Raw genomic sequence first — 27,833 nt, 5'->3', positions numbered from 1 at the left:
CCGCGGGCGGGGCGGGGCTGGCGGGCACGGCGCGGCCAAGCCCCCGGGCGGCCTCTCCCTCATTCGACCTCGCGCGTAGCTAAGATGGCGGCCGCGGTGCGCGCTGTCGGCAGCCTGAGGCGCTTCGCGGCCGCCGCCAAGTACGGCCCGTCCCGCCACCCACCGCCCGCGGGTGAGCTGGCGCCTCCGGGGCGGTGGCTGCCGCCTCCTGCGCCGGAGGGGAGCGGGGGGCAGGTGGTGGGAATGGGCGCGGTCTCTCGGGGTGGGATATCCACGCGTGAGGGACGGGGTGGCGCTGAGCAGGGTGGCGCGGGGCGGTGTGCCCACGCGTGGGGGTGGGGGGCGGAGGGCAGGGTGTCACGGAGGGGGTCACCGGGTGGTGTGGCCTCGGCTGTCAGCGTACGGCGTGTGAGAAGCGGGGAAGGGTCTCTGAGGAACAGGGCGGGGGTTCTCCCTGGGGGAGCTGTGGGGTGGGGGCTGCCCCCGCGGGGGTGTCCCTGCGTGTGTATGTGTCCCGTGGAAGGGATGTCGTCCCCACGGCCAGGGAATCGCGCAGGGGGATCCTTGGTCTGTGCCTAACCCATTCTGCCGAGGTTTCCCCAGGGCGGGGCTCGGTGCCTCAGTGTTCTGGGAGGCCACGGGGTGGGTGGTGCCCCCCCGGGTGGTGTCCCCCCCGGCAGGCTGGCTTTCCTGTGCCTGGCCGCGGCCTCTCTGTCCTCGCGTATTTTGGGAATGTGCGTATGGCTCTGGGGGGTCCCTGTGACCCTGCATTGCAGGGGGGGGGAGAGGCCAGACACAGACCCTCCAGTCAGGATTGTCCTTGGCACCTGAGATGATCCCCCGGGAGAGAATGTCCTTATGTATATGCGTGTCCCCAGTGCCCCAGTTTGCATGCCTGGCAGGGTGGGGGTGTCCCCGTGTCGTTGGATGTCTGGATCCTGGGGCTGTCCTCCAGCCACGAAGGCATGTCAGTGGGAAGGGGATATCCCCACATCCCTGCACCATGGGAAGAATGCCCCCAGGCACTTTTAGCATTTCCAGGTGCCCCACAATCTGTTCATTTTGGTACACAGACATTTCAGCCATTGACTAATGCTCCCTTGTGATCTGCAACCCAGGTGGGGCCTTGCCTTGGTAGTCTCTTGCTTGCTTGGAGTACTGGGTTGTGGTGCTTCCTTGCAGAGCTTCCAAAGCGAGGAGTCACCAGGTACCCCTAGCAAAGCTAAAGGGCAAGTCCTAGAGGCACTGGAAACCAGTTCTTGTTTCTGCACTTTGAAGGGCTTCAGGATCTGGTATCAATGTTGACCTGAAATCTAGCAGTGCTTCATTTAAACCTAAACCTGGACTTGGCAGTGCTAAGTTAGTGGTTGGACTCAATGGTCTTAAAGGACTTTTTCAGCCTAAATAGCACCCGTCTTATGTGTGGTGTTGGAGCAAGGTTTTACTTGAGCTGGTTGCTCAAGGAGCAGGGTGCTGCAGTCTGTAACAAGCAGAACTGTGGTAACTCCAGTGAGTGCTCAGGCTGTCATTGGTTGGACTCTTGTTATAACTGGCAAAATTCTTCATTGCATACAGTCCTGGAGCTGTGAGGATGCTGTCACTCACCATAATTAATAATGTTGTTCTGCCATAACAAATTGTTTGTTAAACTGGATGCAAAGCTCGCTAGGGCAGGCCAAAAAGCATGCAAAAGGCAGCAAGCAGACAGCATGAGCTCGACAGCTGGCTGTACCTGCTGAGCCACATGCCCTGGGCTAGCAGGTTCCCAGAGGGGATAGGAAAACTTAGTTTGCCAAAACTTTCCTGTCTCACGGCTCGCAGTTTGGCACTCTGTGCCATCAGCTCGCAGATACAGGCTGAAGGTGTGGGTGGTCATCCTAAGCTTCAGCTGGCTTGCTCTGCTGGTGCTTGTCTTGGTCCAGGACTGCAGGAAGGCTTTTCCCCTGACTATCCATGGATGCTGTTCCCACTTCAAGGGGCATGCCACGTCTGGGTGAGTGGAAGGGTGGGAAGGGGAAGTGCTGGACAGGGAGGCAGCTGAGGAAATAACAGAGGAAAGAGAAAGTGGGAAGAAACCAGTCCTGGCTGGGGTGTGTGAAAGGGGTGTTTTCCATTCTCTGCTGCATCCAAATTCATGGCAAAATCCTGAGAGCAGCTGTCTGAAGTGTCGGCATCCCTGTGTTTAGATGGTCTTTTAATTGGAGTGAGTGAAGTAGTGAAAACGGGATCAATATTCAAGGCTTTTAATTCTAGAATGAATGTAAGTGAAATAGTGGAAGCATACATCTGGCCTGCTGCCGCTTCCTTAAGCGCTCTGAAGGGGGATTTTTCTGGCTCCAGTCTTGGCAAGTTACCATCGTACTGCTGAATGAATCAATGTCTAAAGCAGATGTGCTGTGACTGTGACCAAGTAACTGTGCTTTTAGTCGTAGACATGGAAGATGTTTTCCACAAATATTCTGGCCTCTAAAATAAAATACTGTCAGGCTAAAGCAGCCTCACTTAAATATGAAGCAGCTGTTACTCTGATGACAGTACCTTTCCCAAAAGAGTCTATATTAAAATGTAGTGAGATGTGTTCAGTTGTGCCCTTGATATATTTTTTTTCCCTCCTTCATATCTCTTGTTTTGCTAGAACTCAAAGGCAAAATGGAATTCAAGGTTTAATGTTTTCATGGAAGCAGTTTGTTTGGAAACTGATATGAAAGAGGAAAGCATGTTAGACCATAGGAAAAGGTTAATTAATCCATTCCATTTTTAATTGACGTTGTCTGTTTTGCACACGATGTATTTTTTACTACGTAGTCAATGCCTCGCTCTCAGTAAATGTTCCCACATCCCAGCCTCAGCAGATGCCTGGCTGAGGGTGTGGAAGAAAAACATTATCACTTTCCTTGCAGCTGAGATTTGTTTGGTCTAATTCTCCTTCCTGCTGTGCCTTGCCATGTGTAGCCATGCAGGATTGAAGGGAATGAATTCAGTAAGAGTTCAGTCCTTGCCTTCTTTTTAAAGCAGTGGGGCTGTGTGGCTTTTATTGGGTTAAAATGCTGCTGTTAATAGCATCATATTCTGCTGAGGAGCATCTGTCAGCAGAGAAATTGTTGTCGGACCATGCTTGGTTTTGTGGGGAAGTAAATATTGGTGGTTATTTTCAGGTGTACCTGACCTTAGCGCACAAAAGGTTTCAGAAAATTAATGTTGGCTACAGAAATCACAATCTGGATATTGTTCTAGGCAAAAAATACTTTAAAGTAGCTTTGGAGTGGAAAGCAGTTCACTCTTTGTTTATAAAATGATATTGTGGGCACATGACAGCCACATGTATACCCAAATCTGTTCACCCGGACAGACTGACACTGAATTTCCATCCCCACAGCGTCGCACCGTGTATCCTGGGCTCAGGGAATGGAGCACAAAGGTCAGTCCCTACTGCCAGCACTGGAGACGAAGTGGAAAAAGGGCCGAAGTGCAGTGGAGCTCCAGCCCTGACCCAGTGTCACGGGGCTGTAGGGAGAGGAAGCACCTGTTGGTGAGGTGCAGGCTGAGGTTTTAAGCTTGTTTTCCCTGTATTGGATTTTCTGTCTTCTTGCTGCTGAGAATGGGAATGTTTCATTCCTAAACATTTTATCAGCATTGAGCGGTAGTTTTCCCCTAGTTAAATGGCTGTGTTCCAGTTGGTAGATGCACATATGTAACGCTTTTACTAGATTTCAGACTTAAAGCAGCTTTGGCAGGGATTCAGCCTAGATCTGCTCTAGAGGATTCTCTTGACCAAATCAAGGTCGATTCAGCTGAACTGAGATTCATTTGTGTCTTGAGAGACCATCAGGCCAAATACAATTTCTCATTAGAAAAAGGAGATCTGGGATTTATAAGGTGGAAAGTGGCATTTCACTTGTAGACGGATCTTGTTCATACCGTGGCCTGAGTTTTATGGGTACTTTGAAACAAGACAAGTTTGTCTACATGCTTCCATATGCAATTAGTAGAGATGGATTAAGTATTTTGTTTATAGATGGGGAGGCAAGAATAAATATTTGCTGTGCTCTTTTTGTTGCTCACCAGATGTATACCCTGAGATCTCTGAAGTAATACTTGGGGTGGCACCATTCACTGCCAGAAAGAGTGTGTTTTTGTAGAAATATTCTAAGGCAGTTACGTTTGATTTGCAGAGAAGCTAACTTGCCTGCTTGAAACTCTCTGTAAAGTGCAGCAATGTCTCTGGTTTAGGGTGTGAAGAAGCGTTGAACTCTGCATACTAAAGGCAAAACACCCCTGGGTGCCACCTGCTTCACCTTGTCAGCTCTTTGGGAAGAAGGCTTTGATTATTTTTTCTTTGCGCTTGCTTTGGCGTTGCTGTTGTTGGAAGCCCTAGTGTGGAATCTGTGCTGTGAAGGTCACTTCAGTAGTGTGGAATCTACTGAACTCTGGTGGTGGCACAGGTCAAGCCATAAAAGAAAGAACTGGCTTGTACTCGGGATTTTCCAAAACGCTGTACTTGGCACATGAGGGGAGGTGGGAGGATGCATTAATAAGGGAGAGTTAAGCTGAGGCTACTGAGAATTCCTTTAATACCTGCAATATCTTTTCTTTAGGTTATGCTTGCCGTAACATCTCCACCTCCACTGCTCTTCAGAGTAAGTGTAAAGCTTTTCTGTGTGAGTTCATCCTCTTTCTTAAAATCCACTGAGCATAAGCTGATAACACATTTGTTTGTTTCCAGCTAGAACCCACGTTAACTATGATATCAAAGGAGATGTTGCCGTTGTGCGCTTCAATTCACCAAATTCAAAGGTACTGTTTTAGCTGGCTGTGGTTAATAGGCATAGCAATGGAAATGGTAGGAACAGCAGTCATACAGCGAAGGCATTGAAAAAATCTAATTTGAGATTAAAAACTTCCCTAACATGCAGCCTTTCAAAGTTGTGAGCGAAGTAGAAATAGTAAAATGAGCATTAGGATGTTTAATGAGACATGTGAAAATGCCTCATGGAATTATTTTGTGTGTACTAAGCTAACTTGTCTCTCACTGGCACAAGATACTGTTAAATTTTATTAAGGTCTTGGATTCAAGACAGTTAGGAGAGTGTCTGTTATATAGAAAAAAAAACAGCTTAGAAGCTCATAAAAATCTGTGTTTAAGGTCACAAACCCACTGTTGGTGAGGTTAAGGAGAAACATCTTAATAAAAGATTATTTGGTGACCTGCTGCAAGGCTTCATCTTGGAGGTGTGGGTTTTTGCTCACAGTATTATGACTTAGAATGAACTATTATAGCAAGTCTGGGCTCAATTTGAGCACCCCAGAAGTGTTACAATTGTGCCAAGTAATGGTCTGGCTGTTGGGTGAATTTCTGGATGGCCTAGTCTCACCCCCCCCGCCCCCCAACAGAAGGCAAATCTTGAAAGGCTGTAGAGCTGCTGCTCCTGCTGGCTTGGAAAATCCATTCAGGCCTGCCATTGGTTTTGGCTTTTTGGTGTCAGTCTGTCTTCTGTGCAAGTTTTCTGATGATGTGACGATTGAGTCCAGTACTGAATCAGAGGTTAAACTGTGCTGTCTCATGGGCTCCCTATTTACAATGCTTATTTGCCGCTTTCAGGTGAACACTCTGTCCAAACAATTTAGCTCGGAGTTTACCGATGTAATGAATGAGATCTGGGCCAATGAAGCTGTCAAAAGTGCCGTCCTCATCTCTTCAAAGCCAGGTTCTTTCATTGCTGGAGCAGATCTCAAGTAAGTACAGGGCATTAGAAATTATGCTGATGGAGCTTTCTCTGAAGTCCAGCATCTGGGGCCAGCAGTCTGGTGTGCTGTGAAGTCTGAGCAGTTTGTTGCTGACATCTCCCCAGGGGCGAGGCAGAGGCTGGGAATGAAATCTGTGTCCACAGAGTGCCCAGCTTGCTCAAGTGAAGTTAGGACCTTGATAAAGAGGAACATGACACTGGCTGTAACACTTGGTCACTCCTTCCTGCGTGCTGGAGTGCAGCCAAGGAAGCCTGTACTAGCTCTGGGATAAGCGTTGTCCTTTGGTTTGGGATGCAACAAGAGCAGATAATTTATATGCAGGACTTCGTTTAAGCTGAGTTTGAGTGCCTGGCAGTCTGCCAGCATGGCCCCTTGATTAGGCAGGATTTGGCGCTCTGCCACGTGGAGCATCTGAGCAGCCTCCCAGGCAATTCAGCATGCATAACTTTTGCAGGTTGTGGGACGACCTGTGTGGGTCCTCTCACTGGGACCTGGAGTGCCGTTGGCTTCTAGTCCTGACCTAGGGCAGGACAGAATAGTTGTTTAAAGATGTTAAAAGCCAGAAAGCTCTGAGGAAAGAATGTAAATTATAAATAGACCCTTCAGAACCTTTTTGGCTGGCCTTATTCAGGGGCAGAGGCTTGATACATGTTGTGGTGGGAAGGAGGCAATAGGTAGAGCTGGTAAGCAGAGCAAAAGAACAGGCTGTGTTTGAGGTGTCTGCTGGTCTCAACACTACGAGCCTCTTGAATTTTGCCTGCCTGGCAAACACTGCTAGAATCCATGAGAATAGTTGGCACAGGGAGTCTCTAATTGGCAGTGCAACATCAGAGGACTGGCCATCTGCTCCTCTAAAAAGTGATTCTGGGCTCCCCCCTCCACCCTTCCTGGCAAGTGCTTTGAGGCTTCCTATGACCCTTCCTCCTCTCCCCCAAAGGTTTTCAAAGCTCTGACACAAGGAAACTCATTCACTGCCTGCAGGCACAGCCCAGTGTCAGCGTGCAGTGACTTAACCTACTGAATTTAGTAGTCTTCCTGTGTTGTCTGTTAATCTAAGACTAGGAGATGAAATAGCTCTTGCCTGCCTGTCAGTCACTGGAGCTTTGTGGGAACAGAGAACAAACTCGTTGAAGCACTTCTTATTTTACTGCTGTTTTCCCAGTGCTTTTCCAATTCTGATCAGCCTTTCTGCCTCACTGCAGCATGCTTGAAGCCTGCAAGACTTCTCAGGAAGTGACTCAGCTCTCTCAGGAAGGACAGAAGATGCTAGAAAAAATTGAGCAGTCTCCAAAGCCCATAGTTGCTGCCATCAGTGGGTCCTGCCTGGGAGGAGGACTGGAGGTACTGACCAATTCTGGGTCTGACAAGCAGGTGTGGGAGTTGATAGCACTGGTTCTCTAAACTATACAAATGATGCCTGCAGGGCCACTTCCTGTGAGAGGGATTTGAGACCTGATGGGGGTTCGTTACATCCATTCAAATGAGTTTGTAGCAAGTTAATGGGTTGCTTGTGCTTCAGGGCTCTGCCATGCTAATTTTTCTGCTTCTGTTGAGAGCAAGCTAATGAAATATGAATCTACGTGGGCCAGGCTAATATTTAGATAAGAGCGTCCCAGGGAAAACCGGCTGTTTCCAGCAGGCCTTGGATCTGGATAAATGCTGCTGGCAGAGTCCAGGCTGGAAATTGCTGCTTTTCAGATTAAGCAAGTCTCATATCCCAGCACCTTCTATTCTTTAGAAGGTTGTTGTGAGACAGATGAGTGCAGAGAACCTGGCCAGGCTCCACCCAGGCCTGCAGTACTCTGCTCCATAGCTTGCCACTTTGACTGGGTGCAATATTTGCTTCATAACCTCCATCTATGATTTTGTAAACTGAAAGACTTGCAATTTCTGGAGCAAGGTTACTAATAAAGCATAATAACCTTGTGGGATTGGAGTTGCTTCAGTCTTGTACTGATTTCTCCAGCAGTGACAGCTTTTTACAAGCACTGTGGTGTCAGATCTGGACTTGGTGATCCAGTGATAAACCAAGAATCATGGCTGATGTGTAAATGGGACCGTGCTGTCAGCGTAGTGAATGAATTTAGTCCTTGATTTTAAAATAGCTTGGCTCAGTTTGGTAGTTTCATGTTCATGTTGTAACTGCTTGCTGTCATCTGCCTGTTGTGCTCTTCTTGCTGGAAGAAGCCGTAAGTGAGCCCAGAGGGAATTTGGGCAGTTGAATTAGGGAGCTGGAGTAGGGTTGGGAGGAAAGCTGAGGCAGTGTGTGTAATAGACCTTTGTGATGGATGCCCAGTTCTTCTGTGGCCTTTGACAGGGAAACCTTCAGTTTTCTCTTCCTTTTCTAAGGTTGCCATTGCCTGTCACTACAGAATAGCAGTAAAGGACAAGAAAACAGTTTTGGCAACACCTGAAGTGTTACTGGGTCTCTTGCCAGGAGCAGGGGGTACTCAGAGGCTGCCAAAGATGGTAAGTTAAGAGGAAAACTTTACATAGTAGCCTGTTCTGCTGCGGCATGCTCCTGTTCTGAAATCCCCTTTCTGCCCTTCCAGGTGGGACTTCCTGCTGCCTTTGATATGATGCTGACGGGAAGGAACATCCGTGCTGACAGAGCAAAGAAGATGGGTCTGGTTGACCAGTTGGTGGACCCACTAGGTCAGACGTGATGCCGCTGAGATTCCTGATCTGCTGCCTGTCAGTTAATCTCTCTACCTTACTGAAATGGGTAGAGAAGCCATTCATGCAGCCAGAAGTCTAGTGGGGACAGAGTATTGGGACTACAAAGTCCTTGCTATGCTCTGCAGTGCAATCTGCATTCCTACCTTAGAAGCGTATGCATGCAGACCTGGAATCGTCAGGCTTCTGCTAAAGCTGAGTGACCAGGGAAAAGTTAGCATAGAGGGCAAGCCTGCTGGCTCTCTTGCATAAGCTAATTATACAGATAAGAACCTGCATTCCTCATTTATCATGTTAGAGGGACAGATTACAATCCATAATGAAAGGAGAATAGGTGACCAATGTCTGTATTTATGCAGCCTGTAAGTGTTAATCTGTGACAAGATCTTGAGAAGAAGCCAACTCCCATGGCTTAGGTGCTCTGAATCGCCCACTGACTTTCAGCTGGGTGGAGCAAACCTTGCAAACTGCAGACTTCCAATTGCTGAGCAGGCTAGTGAATAATTTCTTGCTTCTGCTGTTTCTTCACTAGGGCAGCTTTCTTAGAAGCTGACTGGAGGGGCAAGCCCTCCACAGCTGCCTTGGAGAAGTCTGGGCAGCTGTGGCCAGGCATCAGAATGGAAACCACTTTGCTAGCTGGTACTGCCATATAGTTGCAGGTTGCTGAGCTTGGTTTTCCCAGGCAGAGCACAGCCAGAGTACCTTGGTGGCTCTTAGCTCCTGTAGTGGAAGAAAATAAAATAAAAAGATGCTGCTGCCTACTCTGAGAAATGCAAGGGAAGCCTTTTTGTCTGTTCTGTCTCGTGTGCCAGTGTTCAGCTGGATGAGATATCCTTAGCTCTATTCTCGCTTTTAGAATGGATCAGTGGTAGTCAGGCTTGAGTTAAAATTGCTTGAACAAACTTTACCACTCTATACTTGCTTAAATGTGAACTGGCTTTTAAGAGCCACCAAATGTGGCTTTTTATACCAATGATTACACTGGCTTGCTTAAAGGAAACCTGAACTTTCTGAAGAGCTGTTTGGAATCCTGGCTGAGACTAGATAAGCACATAGGAGGAACACAAAAACAAATTATATGCAAGCATTAAGAGTCATTCCTCCTTCATTCAAATAGCAGCCAGTGCCAGAAGGCTTTCTGCTGAGTATTCACATGTTCATTCTCAATGTCTGGGGGAAAGCAGCTTTAACTGGGGTGATGCTTTAACTGATTGTAGAAAGCTTTTGAGAGACAGCATTAACCAGGAGGCAATTTCATGGGGTGCAATCAGTCCTCCTTCAGCAGAAAGCTTTACAGCGTTCTCTTGATATATTTACTGCCAGATCTAATTCTGGCGTGTGCCATTTATACAAGAAAGCAGATGTGAGTCAAGAGCTTGGAGTTCCTGGGTTAGGACAAAATGTTGAGAGGCAACTGCAAGTAAAGTAAACCTGCAGATGTGAGTTTGACCACCTTGCCTTGAATAGTTCTTGTAGCTCAGACTTACAAATAAACAGTTCTTTTCTTCAGCTGTAGTATCAAAGGCCAGTGCCTGTTGGCATTGAACACCCAAGCTAATGGGAAGAGGTGGTCAGGTGTTCACATCTTGTAGCACATCAGGTCACTAAAGCTCAAGGTCTCAGGCATGTCGCTTTGAAGCGGTGGAAAGAGAATTTGAAAGCTGGTAAGGTTTGGGCTCAGAAATCCCAAATGCTCTCAAATTTCCAATAAATTCTCTGAAATCCACTGTGTATTGCTGAAACATAGATTATACAGCAGCTCTGGATTGTTTTCTGTGCTGCCAGTAAAATGAAATATGCTGTTTTGTTTGGAGAGTTTTCCCCCAGGCTGGCCCTGACTTACTGCCAGGGTATGAGTGAGACTTCCCAACAGGGAGCTTTCATGATCTGGTTAAAATGTATGTGTTCCTTTACTTGCTGCTTGCTGAGAGACCCTCCAAGAGGCAGCATCGTCTGGGGTCTGTGGAGTATACGCTCTCAAGATTTTATGCAGAGAGATGAAATCTTAAAGTTGAAGACCTCAGCTTCGGGTGGAGGGAGAGAGTAGTGGGAAGTGAAGGAGCAGGGGCGTTCTGTTTTTTGTTTTTTAACTGTCTCCTGTGTCAGGGAGTAGTTGTCTGCACTGGTGTTTTCTTAGCTCTGAGGACTTTGTGCAGCATCTGGGTGTGGTTGGGGCAGTTTATAGTGGAGGCTAATGAGGTTGCCGACGTGTAAGGATACAGAGTTGTAGCCTCATCAGGCTTGTTCTGCTAGTTCAGGGGCAGCCGAAGACTGCACATTTAGCTGCAGGCTCCCTGTGGTGACCCTGTGCAGAATCACTGGGCATTGCTCTTTCATTAATGACTCATTGTGTTTGCCTCTAGCAACCTCACACAGCTGCCTTTTCAACCCTGTACTCTGTGCTTCTGCAGTGATGGTACAAGTCCTGTGCTTGAAATTGTACACCCATCCTCAGAGGTTGCTAAAACTTCATTTTGTGGTGACTTGCTTTGTTGTTTGTGGGACAGCTTTAAGTTAGGCTAGGTGTTACCGTGTGTTGCACTAGGTAAAGCAAGTGAGAGATTTCCTGCACCTGAAGTCAAAGGCTGAGGTTTCATTGGACATTGGCTCCAGTACAGGTAATTTTCAGGGGCTCAGTGCTTCATAACTGTTGTCGGTAAGTTTACGAAGCAACAGTGTTGGCACAACATAGTTGTGCAGACTTACCGCCTAAGAAAGGAGAGGTGCAACAAGGGGGAGGGGAAGCAGGACACAGGTTCTGTTGAGATACACATGTCTGCAATTATGCAAAGTAAAATGTTTTGCTTTGGGTTGGGTTGAGGAATGAAGAGCACAATTTGCAAAAAGATGGTCAGGTGCTGAAACAGGGACGCAAGAGGGGTGGTGGGGCCTCCATCCTTGGAGGTGTTCAGAGACTGGCAGATGTCCCTGAGCAACCTCATCCAATTCCAAAGTAGGATTTAAATTTGAACTTGGCCCTGCTTTGAGCGGCAGGTCAGACCAGATGGCCTCCCATGTCCCCTTCCAACCAAAGCTATTCCACGGTACTATGAAAGTAGCATTGATGTTTAAGTGCATATGGCTGTCTGCTCCCATTGGGAGCAATTTTGGCATTTCTGTATAATGCCAGGTATATTAAATGCCTTGGCGTTTTCATATAGGTGCCTGTTGAGCCTTTCCATCATTGTTCATAATCAAGAAAAGTCAAATAGGTTGGGGGAATAGTGGTAACAATTCGAAGGAACATCATGTTGCTGTCTCATCCTTGCTTCTCCACATTGGCATCCATCAGCGATAACTTCTTGTGCATTTCATCAAGACTTCTTTTGTATTCACAGGGCCAGGCACGAAGGCTCCAGAAGCACGAACAATTGAATACTTGGAGGAGGTAGCAATTGGCTTTGCCAGAGGACTAGCCAACAGGACTGTGTCTACCAAAAGATCGAAAGGGCTAATGCAGAGTAAGTGTGAGCATCATGGCCAAATCCCAAGGGACTCTAGTTGAGTATAATCCATCTTTGCTTCTCAGGGGTATATTTGTACTTCTACTTAACTTTGTTTTGAAAATGGAATTATTTCATGTTGTAATTGTCTCTTAAGCCAGGTGGGTTGGTAGAGAAAACATTGCTCTGCAGACCTGGTCTTCAAGTAGTGTTGCCAGAACTGTTCATGGTGGCTCCTGAAGTGTACTAGAAGGGAGCCAGGCCTCAGGGAGAGAGCAGCAGCTACCTCCAGAGGACTGTCCATCTTCAAAGATTTAGTAGCAAGTTCTGCACCAAGCTTGTGTAATCAAGTGGGAAGAGGCACATGGGTCTGCTCTGCACTAACCCTCTTTAGCGGAGCCCTTAGGCAGTTACTAGAGCCCAGAAACTATGCCATCTTTGTGTGAGTTCTGCTCCCCAGAGCTCAGTCTGTCACCAGTTGTATTAGGAGGATACTTCAGCCCTAAATGAGGCTTGTCCATGGAACAAGTGGTAGAAACCCTTCTGAGGAGGCCATGTTACCTGTGGCTGAGTTTCAGGTGCATGTTTCTATTGCAGATATGCAATTCACATCTATATGTTTTAATCATTTAAAGGCCGATTGTGCATATAGCACTGTGCTGAGACATGTTTTGTCCCGTCTTGCAGAGATAACAGACTATGCCATGGCTCTTCCATTTGTGAGGCAGCAAGTCTACAAGACAGTGGAGAGCAAAGTTCAGAAGCAAACCAAAGGACTCTACCCTGCTCCACTAAAGATCATTGAGGTAACCCCTGCTGCGAGGCATAAGAAACTGTAGTGAAGGTGGGTCTGTGGGATAACTTGGCAACAGAGGGAAGATGGTTCCTTCCTCAGAGTCAAGCCACAGTGTCCTGATCTTCACAGATGATCAGACTTGATGAGAGCTAGCTGTGTGGTGTATCCAGCAAGAAGGAATGTAAATAAATTCGGAATAGCTTCCCAGAATATGATCACCATTTTATTTGGTACCAGTAAGGGGTAGATCAAGAATCCCAGCTGAGGGAAGGCTTAGCTGGAATACTTTGTGAAACTTTCAGCTGCAACTTTTCAAGGTTTCCTGTACAGTTTCTAAAGAGTTGTGCTGAACCTGTTTGAAGCTAGGGAAATACCAATTGCTTTTTCATAGCACTAACCACACGCTACTTTGAAGGTTAGTCTCGTGAGTTACACAGGCATTTTATTACTTGCAGACACTGTCCATGGTTGAATCCTTAAAGTGACTTTTCACTGTTTAAGTTGTTGCTAAGACTTCTCTAAAACCTGTGAATGCCTCCCTCTGACTCTGAGAACAGTGACATTACAGGAATACAGTCCTACTGACAACTGCTGAAACGACAAGGGATGTGTAAAAATTAATCTGATGGAACGCTCCTTGCCATCTATCCTGTGCTAGAAGGACAAGGTGATTCATAGCTCTGCAGATGTTGGCAAACATGACTTCAGTGGTGTATCTTTATTGTTCTTTTTTGACTAGGTTGTGAAGACTGGTCTTGATCAGGGGCGTGATGCTGGATACCTCGTTGAATCCCAGGTAAGGAGATTAGATCCCTGGGTAGTAATCAGTAAATTGTGTAGTTGGGGGGGGATTTGTGTTTGACCACACACAAAGGATAATATTCATCATAGGCTGCTCAAAATGGTGTCTTACTCCCTGCCCTTTCTTCTGACAGTGGGTCTGTGAAAAAGGCCTGTATTGAACAACAGAACTGTTTGTCAGGATTCTTTGTCTGTGAAAACAGTTTGTGCCTTTTCTCATTCCTGTCTGTTATCTTTCTGAGTGGGAAATAACCAGACAGAGTTCACCGATCTAGGTTTCACCTAACAGGACTTAAATTCGTCTGTGTTTGAGCACTGTTTAGGTTTTTTTTCTGGTCGTCAGATGGGACAGGTAACCTGGAGATGTGGGAGTTAGCACTCTGTGTCATCAGTGTTTTCAGGCAGTTTGGTGCAAACAAGTAATTTCCTCCAAGAATTAACTTTCATTTTTCCAGTGCTCTGTTTACTCTGTCACACTTTTTCACAATCACCTTTGTTCAGGGTGTTGATTCTCCATTACGCTTGTTCTGCTATTTGTCCTGTTTTCTAGGCCAGATACTTTGTGCTGGTCCTTTTTCACCCATTGATAATTCTGGGTGCTTCTGAAAATTAGGTGGGTTTTTTTCAGTAGTAGTTTCTCTACTAGAACAGGACTTGTCTCTCCTTATCCCTTGGTCAAACTTAGCTACTTAGTAGCCACTCCAGTCAGCATACTGGCTAGTACTGGCCACTCAGGGGGACCTCATCAGATGGGAGAACTGGGCAGACAGGAACCTCATGAAGTTCAGCAAAGAGAAATGCCAAGTGGTGCCCCTGGGGAGGAATAACCCCATGCACTAATTCAGGCTGGGGGCCAACTGATTGGAGAGAGTCCAGCAAAGGATGATTAAAAGGCCTGGAGCATCTGGCACATGAGAAGAGGCTGGGAGACCTGGGACAGGAGAAGAGAAGACTTGGGGGATCTTACCAATGTGTATAAATTCCTGGTAGGAAGCAGTAAAGAAGGCATAGCTACACTCTTCTCAGTGGTATCCACTGGCAGAATAAGAGGCAATGGGCACAAACTGCAATGGGAAATTCAACTTCAGGATGCAAACCAACCTTTTTTTTAAGGTGATTGAATGCTGGAACAGGTTGCCCAGAGAGACTGTGGAGTCTCCCTCCGTGGCAATACTCAAAACCCAGCCAGACATGGTCCTCAGCAGCCTGCTCTGGTTGATCCTGCTCTGAGCAATGGGGTGGGACAAGGCGATCTCCACAGGTCTCTTCCAGCCTCAACTGTTCAGCGATTCTGTGATTCTGTGAAATGAGTCTCTATTTAATTCTTACTTTCCCTTCAATTCTTTAGTTTCCTGGCACATCAGTTGCGTTTAGCACCAATAATGACTGTTAAGGGTAATAAAGTCCTTTGCGTTTTAAGGCCCAGAAGACTTCACCTCTTATTCTGAGTGCTGCTTTTCCCCTTTGTAGGTCCAGCCAGTGGTGAGACTGAGCAGGTATTAGAATCATAGAAGAGGTGTCCTGTCGCTGAGGTGTAGGTACACACACATACATGCTCACAGACACAGAGTACACACACAGCTGCCTGCGCAGATAGCACAGTGCCTTTGCTGCTGACACCCGCATGAACACAAACCCCTCGCAGGCATGGCCAGCGTGGATGATCGATGCTGTTCCTCCTTGATGGGCTGATCAGAATTGAAGTTCATGTGCAGCAGCAGTAAGTGCACATATGTGCGCATGCATGCACAGCCCTTTAGTAGCTGGCTCTAGGGGTTTCATCTGTCAGCTCATTGGCCTCAGGGCCCAGTCTGACTAGCTGCTGGCACACGGACCTCATGTCCTAAATGCCATTCAGTCCTCCTTGGAGTTTGCTAGTGACACACATGGGAGAATAGAAATAGAGTTTACTATGGAGGTAGGACAGACTCTGGTGGGCAGGTCATGGGCTTGGGCAGGCAAGCCTACTCACCAGTGGCTTGCTTATGCGTGACCCTTTTATTCCATGCACATACGGTCTTTGTTTTCCCGTGCTTGTTCATCCTCAGCCATCTTGAATCCCTCCCTTTCTCTGCCCTTGTCTATGCCTTAATAAACAACCTGCCCCTAATTAGTTTTTCCTCACTGGTCCCAGTTTTGCTATGTCTGTACTCAAATGCGTTATTTCTGATACTGAAGAGGTGATTCTGGCTGTGTGCGCTGTCACTGGTGTGGTTACCTGGGTACTCCAGCTCTGCAGACCTGACTCCCCAGAAGACCCACAACACTCCTGTCTGAATATCTCTGTGTTTGGATCATATCGTGTTGCTGCCCCTTAACTGCCAGTGAAATCCATCCATCCACCCCCCTAGTACTAGCTGTAACTTTCACCAGCTTCTCACACTGCTGTCACATCCTGCAGTCTTTCCTTTTGTTCTCATCTGGTGACAAGATCCTGGTCTGAGATGTAGCTATCTGTCTCCTACCTTAACAGAGACGTCCTGGGTTCTGTTCTGATTATGCATTCCAGCCACGTTTGGTCTGGTGCTGAATAAAAGGCTTAGGATACTCTGTTCCTTACAGAAAAGAATGAATGTTTTTTTTCTCAAGAATAGCAGCAGGATGGAGATCTTTCCCAGAACCCTCTAAAGAATAATAAATGTCGGTGTCGTGTCTTTTGTTTAATGCCTCCCTTTTTCCCCTAGGATAGGAGAGCTGTAGATTCTTTTACAGGCTTTGTGTTTCTGATATTTTAACGAGCCTCGAACTCACAGGACAGTGGTTGAAGGAAGATATAGCCGGCTCTAAACTACATTGCGTTGGTGGCTTTCCTCAGCTGACTTGGCTCAGACAACATTAGTTTTCTGTCGCCTAACACTGTCTTTTGTCTTCCTGCCTACTTTCCTGTTTCATGCTGAGTACTGGGAAGTTATGCAGGCCTTGGGTTTTGTTGCTTGTCTGTGATCATCTGGCAATAGTATCAGGCTACTGCTATCAGTGAGAACTGGCCCATTTAAAGATTTTTCTCAAAGCCTGAGAGCAGGGCCCTTTCACCTGGAAGCTCTGGGGCAGTGGCCCTAGCTAGTGCAGGATGCATGCAGGGGAGAAAGGGTCCTGTGTCACTGAAATACAGTCCTGGCACTGGGGAAGTAGAAGTGACTCCTGCATTGATCTCATACAACCCTGCAGCTGCTGGCTGGCCGAGGCTGCCAGGTCGCTTCTGGCTTACCATCATGCCAGTGAACTGCCAGGGAATGCTCCTCCCAAAGCTGTGCTGGGAGAGTGGAAATGAGCTGTGAATGATTCTGTGGATAGGAAGGAGGTGGACGTGGAAATACTATGGCTGCATTTGTTCCCTGGCAGAACCCCTGTCCTTCCAGATATGAGTGTTAGAGAGGTACACGCTCTTTCCCGTGCTTTAAATTATATTGTTTATGAGGAAGGACATTGAACAAGCAGGCTTTTACTGCTTTCTGGCATCCCATGGGGAAGGTAGTGGTGCACAGTGGGCTGTGCTTGGCACAGAAGGTGTGTCTGCAGAGGATATATATGCCCTGTCCATTCTTCCTTTTCTAACCAGGTTACTAGTCTGTGCAGCTACATGGGTGGTTGTGCTCTCCCCTTGCCATGTTTTTGATGGGTGTATGCTGGAAGTGAGACAGTTGTTAAATGCCAAACCTCTCTGCTTCTCTCTTCCCTTTCTTCCAGAGTTTTGGCCAGCTTGCAGTGACTAAGGAATCCAAGGCGCTGATGGGGCTTTACCATGGGCAGGTGCTCTGCAAGAAGAACAAGTTTGGAACACCACAGCGAGAGGTCAAGTAAGTGGGATGCCTGAAGGAGCAGTTGGAAGACCTCTCCTAAAAGGCTTTGGGGACCCAGTGGCCTAGCGTCCTGAAAAGCAGTGTAGCAGAGCAGGGAGATTTCCAGCCTCCAGAAGACTGATCCTCTGTAGTTTGAAGGTCTTGCCCACGAGTGAAACCTTCTTGCATAACCTTGCTAAAAATTGTGCCTGGGTGGACAGGATCTGTACGAGTCTGACAGCAGCAATGGAAATTCAGCTATTTTGAGCTTTGAATGTGTCCCCTGGTCCTTTTCTGTGCAGGACTCTGGCAGTTCTGGGAGCAGGGCTCATGGGAGCTGGGATCGCACAGGTTTCCGTGGATAAGGGCCTGAAGACCATTCTGAAGGACACAACACAGCAAGGCTTGGACAGAGGGCAGCAGCAGGTCTTCAAGGGGTATGTGAGTTAAAAGGAATTTGCTCAGGATGGGTTGGGACTGCCTTTAGTGAAAATACACCTCTGCTTTCAGGCAGTCAGGAACTTCATGACACCTTTGTTCCTTTGGAGTCTTCTACCATCAGATGTCACAGAAATGCTTTCTTTTAAGGTTGCCCTGTGCAGTGTGCTGGGATATTGCTACAAAATAGGCACAGTGTATTCAGCCTTAGCTCCTTAGGTAGGTAGATGACCTAACAGATGACTGCTTTAGCTTTTAGATTTAGCAGTAGCTTATAGAGCTAAGGGGGGAGGGAGTCGTCCTGGCTGCCTAAAGGCCACATGTCAGGGGAGGCGTTGGGTCAGTCTTCTCAAAAGCTGGATTTCTTTCCCCTGTCCTCCTGGCTCAGCAGTAATGGTTCTTAGCTGTGCATAGTCAGGAGTGTCAGCAGCTGACCTTCAGACTAATGTACCAGCTGAGTTGTGTGAGCAGGGCTCTCCTTTTTCCATATGGAAGGAGGGGCCAGCATGCAGAATGACAGTTATGCTGGATTGGAGATGGTGTCTTGGGTCCCAGCTCCAGGAGGGAGGGAGGAAGGGAAGGGTGCCCTTGGCATTGTGGTGCACCTCCAGCAGTCTGGGCTGGCCCGCTCAGGAGCTGTGACCACTGTCCTTCCCTAGGCTGAACAGCAAGGTGAAGAAGAAGAGTCTGACATCGTTTGAGAGGGACTCCATTCTCAGCAACCTTATGGGCCAGCTGGACTACAAGGGCTTTGAGAAGGCAGACATGGTGATCGAGGCTGTGTTTGAGGACATTAACATCAAGCATAAAGTGCTGAAGGAAGTGGAGGCCGTGAGTATGGGTTCTGAGCATATGTGGCCCCTGTGCAGTGGAGGCTCAGGGTCATCCTGTCCTGTGCTGCTGGGTTTGTCACATCTTCGCGCTGCAGTTTGGTGCTTGGTGCAAGTTTCTTATGTCAGTACGTGGGTGGGTGTCAAGGGCAGTCTTCCGATTTGCTAAGGATATTTGTTGCTTAATAAGGAGACCATAGTTCTTAGCTGAGTGGGGCAGTTCTGACACAGTTCCGACTCCTGGGAGCCGCTCCAAAAAAACTTGCATTTGTCTGAGCACATTGATATAACAGTAATGTCTTTTGGTATCTCCAGAACTTACATTCCTTTACCTGCTATCCCTAGCTTGCTGCCACTGCTTTTTTCTGTTCAAGAGCATGCCTGGGGAAATAACTGTATTTGAAGGAGCTGGTCTGTGCACCTTTCTGAAGTCCCTTTCTGCTGGTCTAATGTGGTTGCAGTGGTCTGGCAGAAACATGGGGGTTCTGTGACTAATATCGCAGGCCTGGGGAGAGTTCAGGGGAAGTCAGATTTGGCTGAGTTGGGCTGCTGCTTTAGAATTAGTTTCTAGTGCTATCTGCCCTGACAGAGAAAATCAAGTTTGTCTTGTTTGTCAGGGTTACCAGGTGCTGGTACCGTTCCTCTCAGCGCACTCTGTATCTGACTCTGGAGCCTGTGCATTTACACTGCCTCTTCCACCCCCTGCCACAGGTGATCCCTGCTCACTGTGTCTTCGCCAGTAACACATCTGCCCTGCCAATCAGCCAAATTGCTGCTGTTAGCAAGAGGCCAGAGAAGGTGAGTACCCAGTGCCATATGCCTGCTATGAGTCCACTTTGCGCTGAGGTGCCTGTTGGTGGCAAACTGACTTTGCTGTAGGTGAGCGCTGGGATCTTTTGCTTCCTCCTCAGAACATGACACAGCTCATCCTCTGCCACCAGTGCAAGCTTTAGACAAAGAGCTTGAGATCTTTGAACAGGCGAGAGAGTGATGAAGGTAGGCTCAATCAGAGTGTGATGTTGGCAAGGCAGGGTGCAGCAGGGAGGTCATTGCACTTCAGGAAACATTAATGCACGTGGGGGCAGAGAAGCTGTGGAGAGACTCAAGCTGAGAGAATTCCAGCCAAGACGACTTCCGTCATTTTGGTAAAACAATTAGACATAGGAGTGACTTGCCACAATGGGAAAATGCCTTCTCCTTCTTGGAGAAGGCACTAACCTAGCAGCAAAAAGGGAAGAGAAGTCAGTGACTGGAAACTGAACTTGGAGATGCTGAAACTGAAGCCTTGGTCAGCCATGGAATCAGCTCCTGAGGGGACGGTGGGTTTTTCTGTCTGGCTCTGTGATCCATGTGAACAGGGTACCAAGGGCAACATAGCAGCCTGTGGCAGAGCTTTGGAGCAGAGGACTTCTTCATCCCTTTCCTTGAAGGGATGCCTCGCCTTACTGTGAGGGTGGTGAGGTGCTGGCCCAGGCTGCCCAGAGCAGCTGTGGGTGCCCCATCCCTGGCAGGGCTCAAGGCCAGGCTGGACGGGGCTGGGGGCAGCCTGGGTTGGTGGGAGGGGTCCCCGCCTGTGGCGGCAGGCCGGGGGTGGGGGGAAGAACTAGATGGTCTTTAAGGTCCCTTCCAGCCCAAACCATTCTATGCAGTCTAAACGGCATGTAAAGTAACTACATCCTCATCCCTTAGCCCAGGCAAGCGTAGCTGAGGCGCTTGGTGGAATTACCAGCTGAGGGGTGTGAATGCACGAACTGGGAGGTGTCAGCTGCATGCTGGTTTTCATTGCTGTCTGTGACTGCTAAGGGTACCTGTGATACCTGATAGAGTGAGGCTGGCAGGTGTGGCACTGGCCCTACAGGAGACCTGCACCCTTCAGGGAGCAGCAGCAGGAGACCAGACATGACACTGCAGTGTCTGAAGTACCATGAGGGATCTGCGTGACCAGATGAAGCCTCCTTGTGAGGGCTAAGCATTGGTCTGGAGTGGCCTTGATATAAAAAGGGGGAAACTCTTTCCCCTCATTTAAAGAATCTGCTTTGCCTGCCTGGGGCTGCAGAAAATGCAGGGAAGAGCGAGCAGTTCCCCCTGTGAGATAATCCCATCTCCCCCTCTAAAACAAGTGGGATGGAGAGACAGCAGCCTGGGGAGGAGAGGGAAGCTCCCGAGTTCAGCTGGAAAGTGTTGCACAGAGGCAAAACCGCAGGTACCCTTGGCTGGTCCCCTAAACTCCTACAAGGGACTCAAGCCTCCCAAGGGCAGTGTGTTGCCTCTGCTGCTTGTCTTCCTGCAGAAGTTCTGTGGACATCTGCAAAGGTCATAGAGTAACAATACATGTGTCCCAACTGCTGGAGGTTCCTGTGACCTTCGTGAGCCTCTTCCTGGTTTGCTGTTGGACCGTAATTGCATTAGAAATGCACACTGAGGCTTACTTGTTCATACTGGCAAATAACATCCTCTTGCTGTATAAGTTGTCTGTGTAATGACTCTTTATAGGGAGACTAATAGGAAACTAATTAGCGTATTTTCTTTAATTAGTTTTGCAGTGTACAACTTTCCTGCAAGGAGACTCTGACTTATACAGATCTTGGTGCCAAGTGTAGCTTCCAGGAGGCATGAAGGTGACATGCTGATTACATGGTCATGTTAAAGCGAGGCATGCAGCCGAATAATCTCTGCTTAGATGCTGTTCCCAGATGAAGGCTGCACTTACCTCTATAATTAGTTTCTGGAAACATGCCTTCTTGTCCTCAAATTCACTTCATCACTAAAAAAGAAACAAAGCTTTCACAAGCAGAATGCAGGGACTCCTCTCAGCATCTATGTCTTGACTGCTGTTTCACTCTCAAAATCCAGAAGCACCACCACTGAGGTGAGGTGTGTGGCTGCCCTGCCAGCTCCGATACTTCCTGCAGATCACGCAGAGCCTGTAATTTGCCTGGGAACTGGGCTTGGCTAAGATTCCCAGGCAGGTTTTGCTGCAAGACTGTTAACAAGTACAGAGAGGGCTGAGCAGCCCTCTTAGTCCTGTAAGCATTGTACCTTAATTCTCACTGAGGCAAGAGCTGTGGAGCCTGGGCATGTCCTTAGGAAAGCCAAGGAGAGAAAGGGAATTGGAGAGCACTCCTGTCAGAGAGGGATACAGTAGAGCATGTGGCTGAATGGGTAGTACACTGTGGTGGTGGGTCCTGCAGCCCATGCTGGCCTGCTTCCCTCTGCAGCTGGACACTTGACTTGCCCAGCAGATTACTCTGGGAGCCAAAGTCTGTTTTAACCCTGAGCTCTTCCTTCTGCCTAGGTGATTGGGATGCATTACTTCTCCCCTGTTGACAAAATGCAGCTGCTGGAAATCATCACCACAGACAAAACTTCGCAGGACACGGCTGCTTCTGCTGTTGCTGTTGGCCTCAAACAGGGCAAGGTTGTCATCGTGGTAAAGGTGAGGGAGCACTGCACAAAATATGAGCTGGGATAATAAATAAAAGGGCAAGATTGTGCACTGAGAGGTGGCTGAAACGTAACAGTGAATACACTGGCATTAGTTACTTGTGCTGAGAAGTAAAAATGGAGGTTAGAAGGCAGGTGCTGAGGTGATCCCTCAAGTGTCCTTTGGAGCAGCCATGGACGGCCACAAGGCACAGGTGCCAGCATGAGGAGCTGGCAGTCCTGTTCCGTATAGCTTCCAGGAGGCTGAAGTCTGTAGTGGCATCTGAGATGGAGCAGAGTCCAGGCAAGACACTTGCTGCCTCTTCTCCCTGGCAAGCTGCAAGGACAGAGGGTCAGTGGCCAGTAACCCTTCTCTTTCTGGATTTAGATCTTCTGTAAGAGAGGGCAGAAATACACATGCAAGTGTAGAGAGACCTTGCACAGCAAGGTAGTAGTTGAGAGCAAACTGCTGTGTCCCCTAGGAGGAGGCAGCAGAGCCTCAGAAAGCCCAGAGCTTTGAGTCGTTTGTTAGGCTGACAGCTGCTGGTGAACACACAGCTCTCCAAATGGAGCTGGTCTTGTGCTCTGTGGTAGAAAGCATCAGTGATGCTGTTTCAGCTGTGTGGAAGGTTCAGCCCATAGGCTAAAGGCAGTTTGAGTGTATTTTTGGATTGGTCTTTCCACTGATGCATGAGGTTGCCAGCAATGCTGAGCAGGTCTCTCCTGTGGTGCTGGGAAAACTAGCTTGTCAAAAAGTGCTCTAGGCATCTCTGAAGGCCAGTGGAGATACCGTGCTGCTTCTCTAACCCTCATCCCCCCATTGGATGCCTCCCTGAGTGGCAGTTTGCAGCTAATCTTGTTGCTTCCTGACTCTGAGCAGTATCAGCGGTGAAACAACTGGGTTATGCCTGTTTCACTTGTGCTGAGCACCCTTTCCCTCATCAGCCTGTTGGACTTTGTGAAGCAAGGGGGTTTCTGCAGTCTGCTTGGGACCTCAAGGCACTATTTCACATAAAAACACTCTGGGCTGAAACTTCCAGGGAGTAAGTTCATGGAGGTCTTCAAACGCTACAGAGCCCTACGGGGGAAAAAAAGTGATTCTAGCAGTCACTAACATCCTGTTAGAAATGGAGTTTGGTGTGCCTGCCCTGCATGTCGGTGCCTGAACTGCAGCCTGGGCTGTGAAACGCAGTTCTTGTCCTGCCGAGAGAGGCCGTGTTCCTGCAGTTCGTACTCACCTGCTTTCCTGCTGCACTCCTCTTCCCTAGGACGGGCCTGGCTTCTACACCACGAGGTGCCTGGGGCCAATGCTGGCAGAAGTGGTCCGAGTTCTGCAGGTGTGTATCCTGTCAGCTACTGAGCATCCACCAAACAGTTGTGTAAACTCTGCTTCTTTCTTGCCCCTGATCAGGCTGACCCCAGCCTTGGCTAAGAAGGGAGGTGGGTCACCAGCCCTGGTGCTCCTGATTGTCCCCAGCCTGCTCTTGGCTGAGCTGTAGTCTGATGAGACCTGGCGTGGGCAGTAATGAGGCTCTTTCCTCCCCACGTGGCACCAGAGGAGACTCAGTGGTGCAAGCACAATTACACTGCTCCTGTCTGTAGTCAAAAGGCTAATGGGGCTGCTGGTCAAGGTCTGTGGCCCCAGATGAGCAAGGGCTTTCTGCTCCCACACTGGTTTTCCAGGGGCGTCACCCAGAGATACTATTGCTTCCCCTTCTGTTCCTGCAGGAGGGCATTGACCCAAAGAAAATAGATGCCATCTCTACAGCCTTCGGCTTTCCTGTGGGTGCTGCCACACTGATCGATGAGGTGGGTGTGGATGTGGCCACGCATGTGGCCGAGGACCTCGGCAAGGCCTTCGGCGAGCGCTTTGGAGGAGGCAGCATTGAATTGTTCAAGCTGATGGTGGAAAAAGGCTTCTTAGGTGAGATGCTAGGCTGTTCTAATCTAACATGTCTCCCCTTTGTTCAAGAAAAAGCGCTAGCATCCATTAGCCTCTGCTGCCTCAGGCGAGAGCAGTCAGAGAACATCCCTGGGGATGGGTCGGGAATCCCTCCCAGCTGTACCCTGGGTAGACCTTTGGCTGCAGCCAGACCTTCCTTTGCAGAAACAGCAGCAGCAGGCAAAGATGCTGCCCAGAGCAAAGGCAGCAGACAAGATCTCCCAAACCTGTGTGGCCCCTTTGTGAAACTTGTACGAGTACTCTGGGACACGGAGAGCAAGTGACCGGAAATAAACATGCTCTAGTGAAGCAAGCCTGAGCTGAGCTTTAGAAGCTCCATGCAAGGAAAAATTCTGTCTCTGTCCACATGGTAGAAGCTGTACACCAGTGGCACTGGGTGCCAGAGACAGCTGTGTTTGAGCACACCAGGACAGAGCAGCACCTGTCAGTGGGACATGCACTTGGACCATGATGGCTCTCACCCGCCAATGACCATGGCTGTGATCAGACTCCTGGCAGTGAGGGCTGCTCAGGAGATCTTGTCACCTCTGTCCCTTGCTCCCTGGGACTGTTGTCTTTTTGCTGCTGTAACCACAGAAATGGTGGTGTTATTTGACTGTCCTCTGGACCTACTGAAGGCATTGGGGCCTGGCAGAGTGGCAACATCTTGCCACGGAGTCAAGACATGGGCCCCCTTCCCTCTGACCTCTGTGAGTCAGCTTGCTCTGAAGTGCAGAGGCAGTGCCTGTGCTGGGAGGAGCTGCTCATTCTAACAGAAGCAGGAGTCACAAGATCAGAGCAAAGGCCCTGGGAGCAAAGGGGACGCATGGCAGGATGTGACTGTCTCCTTTTATCGCTGGCAGGTCGCAAGGCAGGGAAAGGCTTTTATGTTTACCAGGAAGGGGTGAAGAACAGGAACGTGAATTCTGGCATGGATGAGATCTTGGCGCGGTTCAAAGTGCCGGCCAAACCTGAAGTGTAAGTAGCTGTGCATGCTTGAGTGGTGGTGTGGGCTGGCTCTCACCCCTGCCCAGCTCCTCCTGCCTCTGAGCAGCAGCACAAGGGCTGCGCCAGGCAGCACTGGGGGACATCGCTAAACACTGAGTCACTCCAGGTGGCATTTGGTTGTTCCCAGCTGGTGTGTATGGGCAGGTTGTTGGCTCTAGAGAGCCTGTGCTAGCAGGAATGGGGTGTCCTCAAAGTTAAGAGCGTTTGCCTGAGTACGTTTGCAGAAAGCTTTTCTTGTGGTGGGGCTTGTCCAGGCAGGTGGGTTGGTGCAGCCTCCGCCATGACTTTCCTGGTGTTGGACCTGTTGTACAGCCTGGTGCTGAAACCTCTCCTGGAGCAATTTCCATCTGGCCTGATCAAGCCTTTGCCATTCTTAGGCAACTGCTTCATGACACATCAAGAACTTAATCCTTATCCTCACATGGATAGGAACGCTCCCCAGTGAGAAACCATTCTCTGCCCTTGGCCTGGCTGTCTCCCACCTGCGCTGGCTTCATGTGCTTCTCCATCCAGCTACTATTACCTGCACAGCCCTTACAGACTCTTTCCTTGCAGCTGCACTGATGAGGACATCCAGATGCGCTTGGTGACGAGGTTTGTGAACGAGGCAGCCATGTGCCTGCAGGAAGGGATCCTCAGCAACCCTGTGGAGGGAGATATTGGTGCTGTGTTCGGCTTGGGCTTCCCACCATGCCTGGGAGGTGAGTTACTGCAGCTGGGGTTTGGGCTAGGCTGCGTGGCTTGGCTTGAAAGCTTCGTAGTGGACTTGCCTGGTGGGCTCTGGCTGCAGTCAGCTGTTAAGGCCAGGTTTGAGCTGCAGTCTGACAAGCCTGAGCGTCCTCCCATGTAAAGCCTGAGCCAGAGAGGTTGCTCCAGTGTTCCGCCCTGTGAGGTGGTGGTGAGCCTGAGAGCTGCTGTGAGATGTTTCCGCCAGGACCCTGTGGAGTTCCTCTGCTGCTACAGCTGTTTCACAGAGCTGTGGCTGGTGGGGATCAAGGAACTCTAACCAGGTCATTTGCTGCGTCTTCAAGCTTGAATAAGAAGGCGGAGTCATGCTGGCCCCAGCCTTGTCAGCCCTTCCTGTGAGAACTTCAAAGGAAGAGCTTTTACCGTGCCTGACAGTCACAGGGGGGTAGGTGGGATGGGAGACTTGCAAAGGCCCTAAATTTTGAAGAAATGCCTGGCTGGCTTTTGTGTAGCCGCATGGTGCCTGGTGAAAAACAAGGCCCTGGTATCTCATCTCTTGCCACTGCTACTTGCCTGGCTGGGTGGGCAGGTGTCTTGCAGCACTTCTAGAAACCTGGTCTCATGCTGCACATGATGTCGAAAAATGGTGCCCAGGGACCCAGCGGTTCCCCCCTGCCTGCCCTCACGTGGCACAGATGAAGCTGAGCTAGTGACTTCAGCCATGGTGTACAGCACTTTGCAGGCCAAGGTATTTCTTGGGCCCAGCCAAGAGCACGGGCAAAGTCCTTCTGGACCCAGCGTGGTGGGCAGCCACAGCCTGCACAGTGGGTGAGGCACGAGCTGACACTTGGTTCACAACTGAAGGGTACTCGGGGCTCCTGGGCATGTGGCAGTGCTTCGGCAGAGTACCTAGCACTTTGCCTTCTTGAGGCAAGCTCAGACCAAAGGACCAGTGCCAGTCGTCTGTCCCCCAGTTTGTCCCCAGCAATTGAGTCTGTCTCCACTCGGTGCTGGTGGGCCGGCTGGGAGCAGAGTCCTGTGTTGCCCTGCTGAGAGACTGGAGGTCTCTTTTGGAGCAGGCGGGATTGGCCAGATCCAGGACTTTTGCCCTTCCAAGCACCTTGGTGCTTCTTGCTTCCTCAGCACAGATGTCCCCCCCTGTCCCCGGCAGGTCCCTTCAGGTACACGGACTCCTATGGAGCCAAACAGCTGGTGGACAAGCTGCGGAAGTACGAGGCCGTCTACGGCAGCCAGTTCACGCCGTGCCAGCTGCTGCTGGACTATGCCAACAGCCCAAGCAAGAAATTCCACCAGTGAGCATGGCCTGACACCAGCCGCCCATGATGCACCGACCACTGAAGCCGGGCCCACGGGCTCTGCAGCGACACCCTGTTCCCTGTAGGTTAATCTCCAAAGCACCCAGGGGAGGGAGGGAAGGAAGGAGGGTGGCAGCAGACTGCCTCATGGCTTCTAGTCGTTTCAAGTGCCTTATCAGCTACTGTGTGTTAGGCACCCCCGTCCCCTGCCAGCGTGGGCCTGGTGCCTCCTTGCTGGAAGGGAGGATTTCTTCTGTTTCACCGGCGGAGCTCCCGGTCTGGCAGGCAGCATCCAGCACACGGCTTGCCTTGAGGCCTTGCCTTTCCATAAGCTTCCAACCAAATAAATCCCCATCTCCTGCGTTTGGACTCCATGCCTGCTTCTCCTCCCATCTCCCTGGGGCAGCAGCCTCTCGGTACCAAGGAAGGGAACCACTCGAGTTGGAAATAAAGCGTTCAGGCAATCCTCTGGGGTCTTCTCTGTGCTTGCTGGCTGAGAGACCCACAAAGGGGCTGCTGGCCGTTGCCAGAGGGTGGGGAAAGGCAGGGGATGGCAGCAGTGCAGAACAAAGACCAGCTCTGTCACCTCTGCCATCAATCCGGGTCTGTGAGGAGCCTCGGGCTCTTTTGTCTGGTCCTGAGTGCTGCTGCCGGGTTATCCTGGCAGATGGACCTGCCTGTAATTGCAAATTGAGCAGCCAAAGGCCAGAAGGGTCCCCCATGGGGAGAGCTCAGTTTAAACTAAAAGGTTTTAAATCTCTGTGCACCTGTCACCAATGTCGGAGCTGGCCTGGCCTCCGCCTCTTGGGCTCGCTGCGGTGCGGTGCAGTCCCTCCCCAGGCTCGGGCCATTTGGCTGTGTCCTGGCGGGGCTTGGGCCAGGAGCTGGGTGCTGCTGCTCTGTTTGTGTCATGGATGTGCTCATTTCTCAAAGCTCTCATGACAGAATC

The 27,833-nt window shown here is 49.5% G+C and overlaps 1 protein-coding gene across 2 annotated transcripts; it reads left to right on the top strand.

The window, feature by feature from the left end:
- Positions 1 to 22: 22 nt before the first annotated feature.
- On the top strand, positions 23 to 27,247 carry HADHA (hydroxyacyl-CoA dehydrogenase trifunctional multienzyme complex subunit alpha). 2 transcript variants are annotated; one of them, XM_056343196.1, is made up of 21 exons: positions 54 to 172; positions 3,377 to 3,418; positions 4,596 to 4,637; positions 4,724 to 4,794; positions 5,600 to 5,733; positions 6,948 to 7,086; positions 8,095 to 8,214; positions 8,298 to 8,400; positions 11,760 to 11,882; positions 12,552 to 12,670; positions 13,400 to 13,456; positions 17,149 to 17,258; positions 17,543 to 17,677; positions 18,338 to 18,509; positions 19,220 to 19,306; positions 21,804 to 21,944; positions 23,200 to 23,268; positions 23,660 to 23,855; positions 24,737 to 24,851; positions 25,437 to 25,582; positions 26,740 to 27,247. In XM_056343196.1, exons 1-21 carry the CDS (start codon positions 85 to 87, stop codon positions 26,883 to 26,885), a joined length of 2,355 nt encoding a protein of 784 aa, XP_056199171.1. In that variant the 5' UTR covers positions 54 to 84; the 3' UTR covers positions 26,886 to 27,247. The 2 variants fall into 2 exon arrangements, with proteins under 2 accessions (XP_056199172.1, XP_056199171.1); XM_056343197.1 differs by lacking the exon at positions 3,377 to 3,418 and having other exon boundaries at positions 23 to 172.
- Positions 27,248 to 27,833: the final 586 nt, after the last annotated feature.

The sequence above is a fragment of the Falco biarmicus genome, chromosome 6 (genome assembly GCF_023638135.1).
Source record: "Falco biarmicus isolate bFalBia1 chromosome 6, bFalBia1.pri, whole genome shotgun sequence".
Taxonomy (NCBI): Eukaryota; Metazoa; Chordata; class Aves; order Falconiformes; family Falconidae; genus Falco; species Falco biarmicus.
Note: the sequence above shows the minus strand (reverse complement) of the source record. Positions and strands in the feature narration are given on the sequence as shown.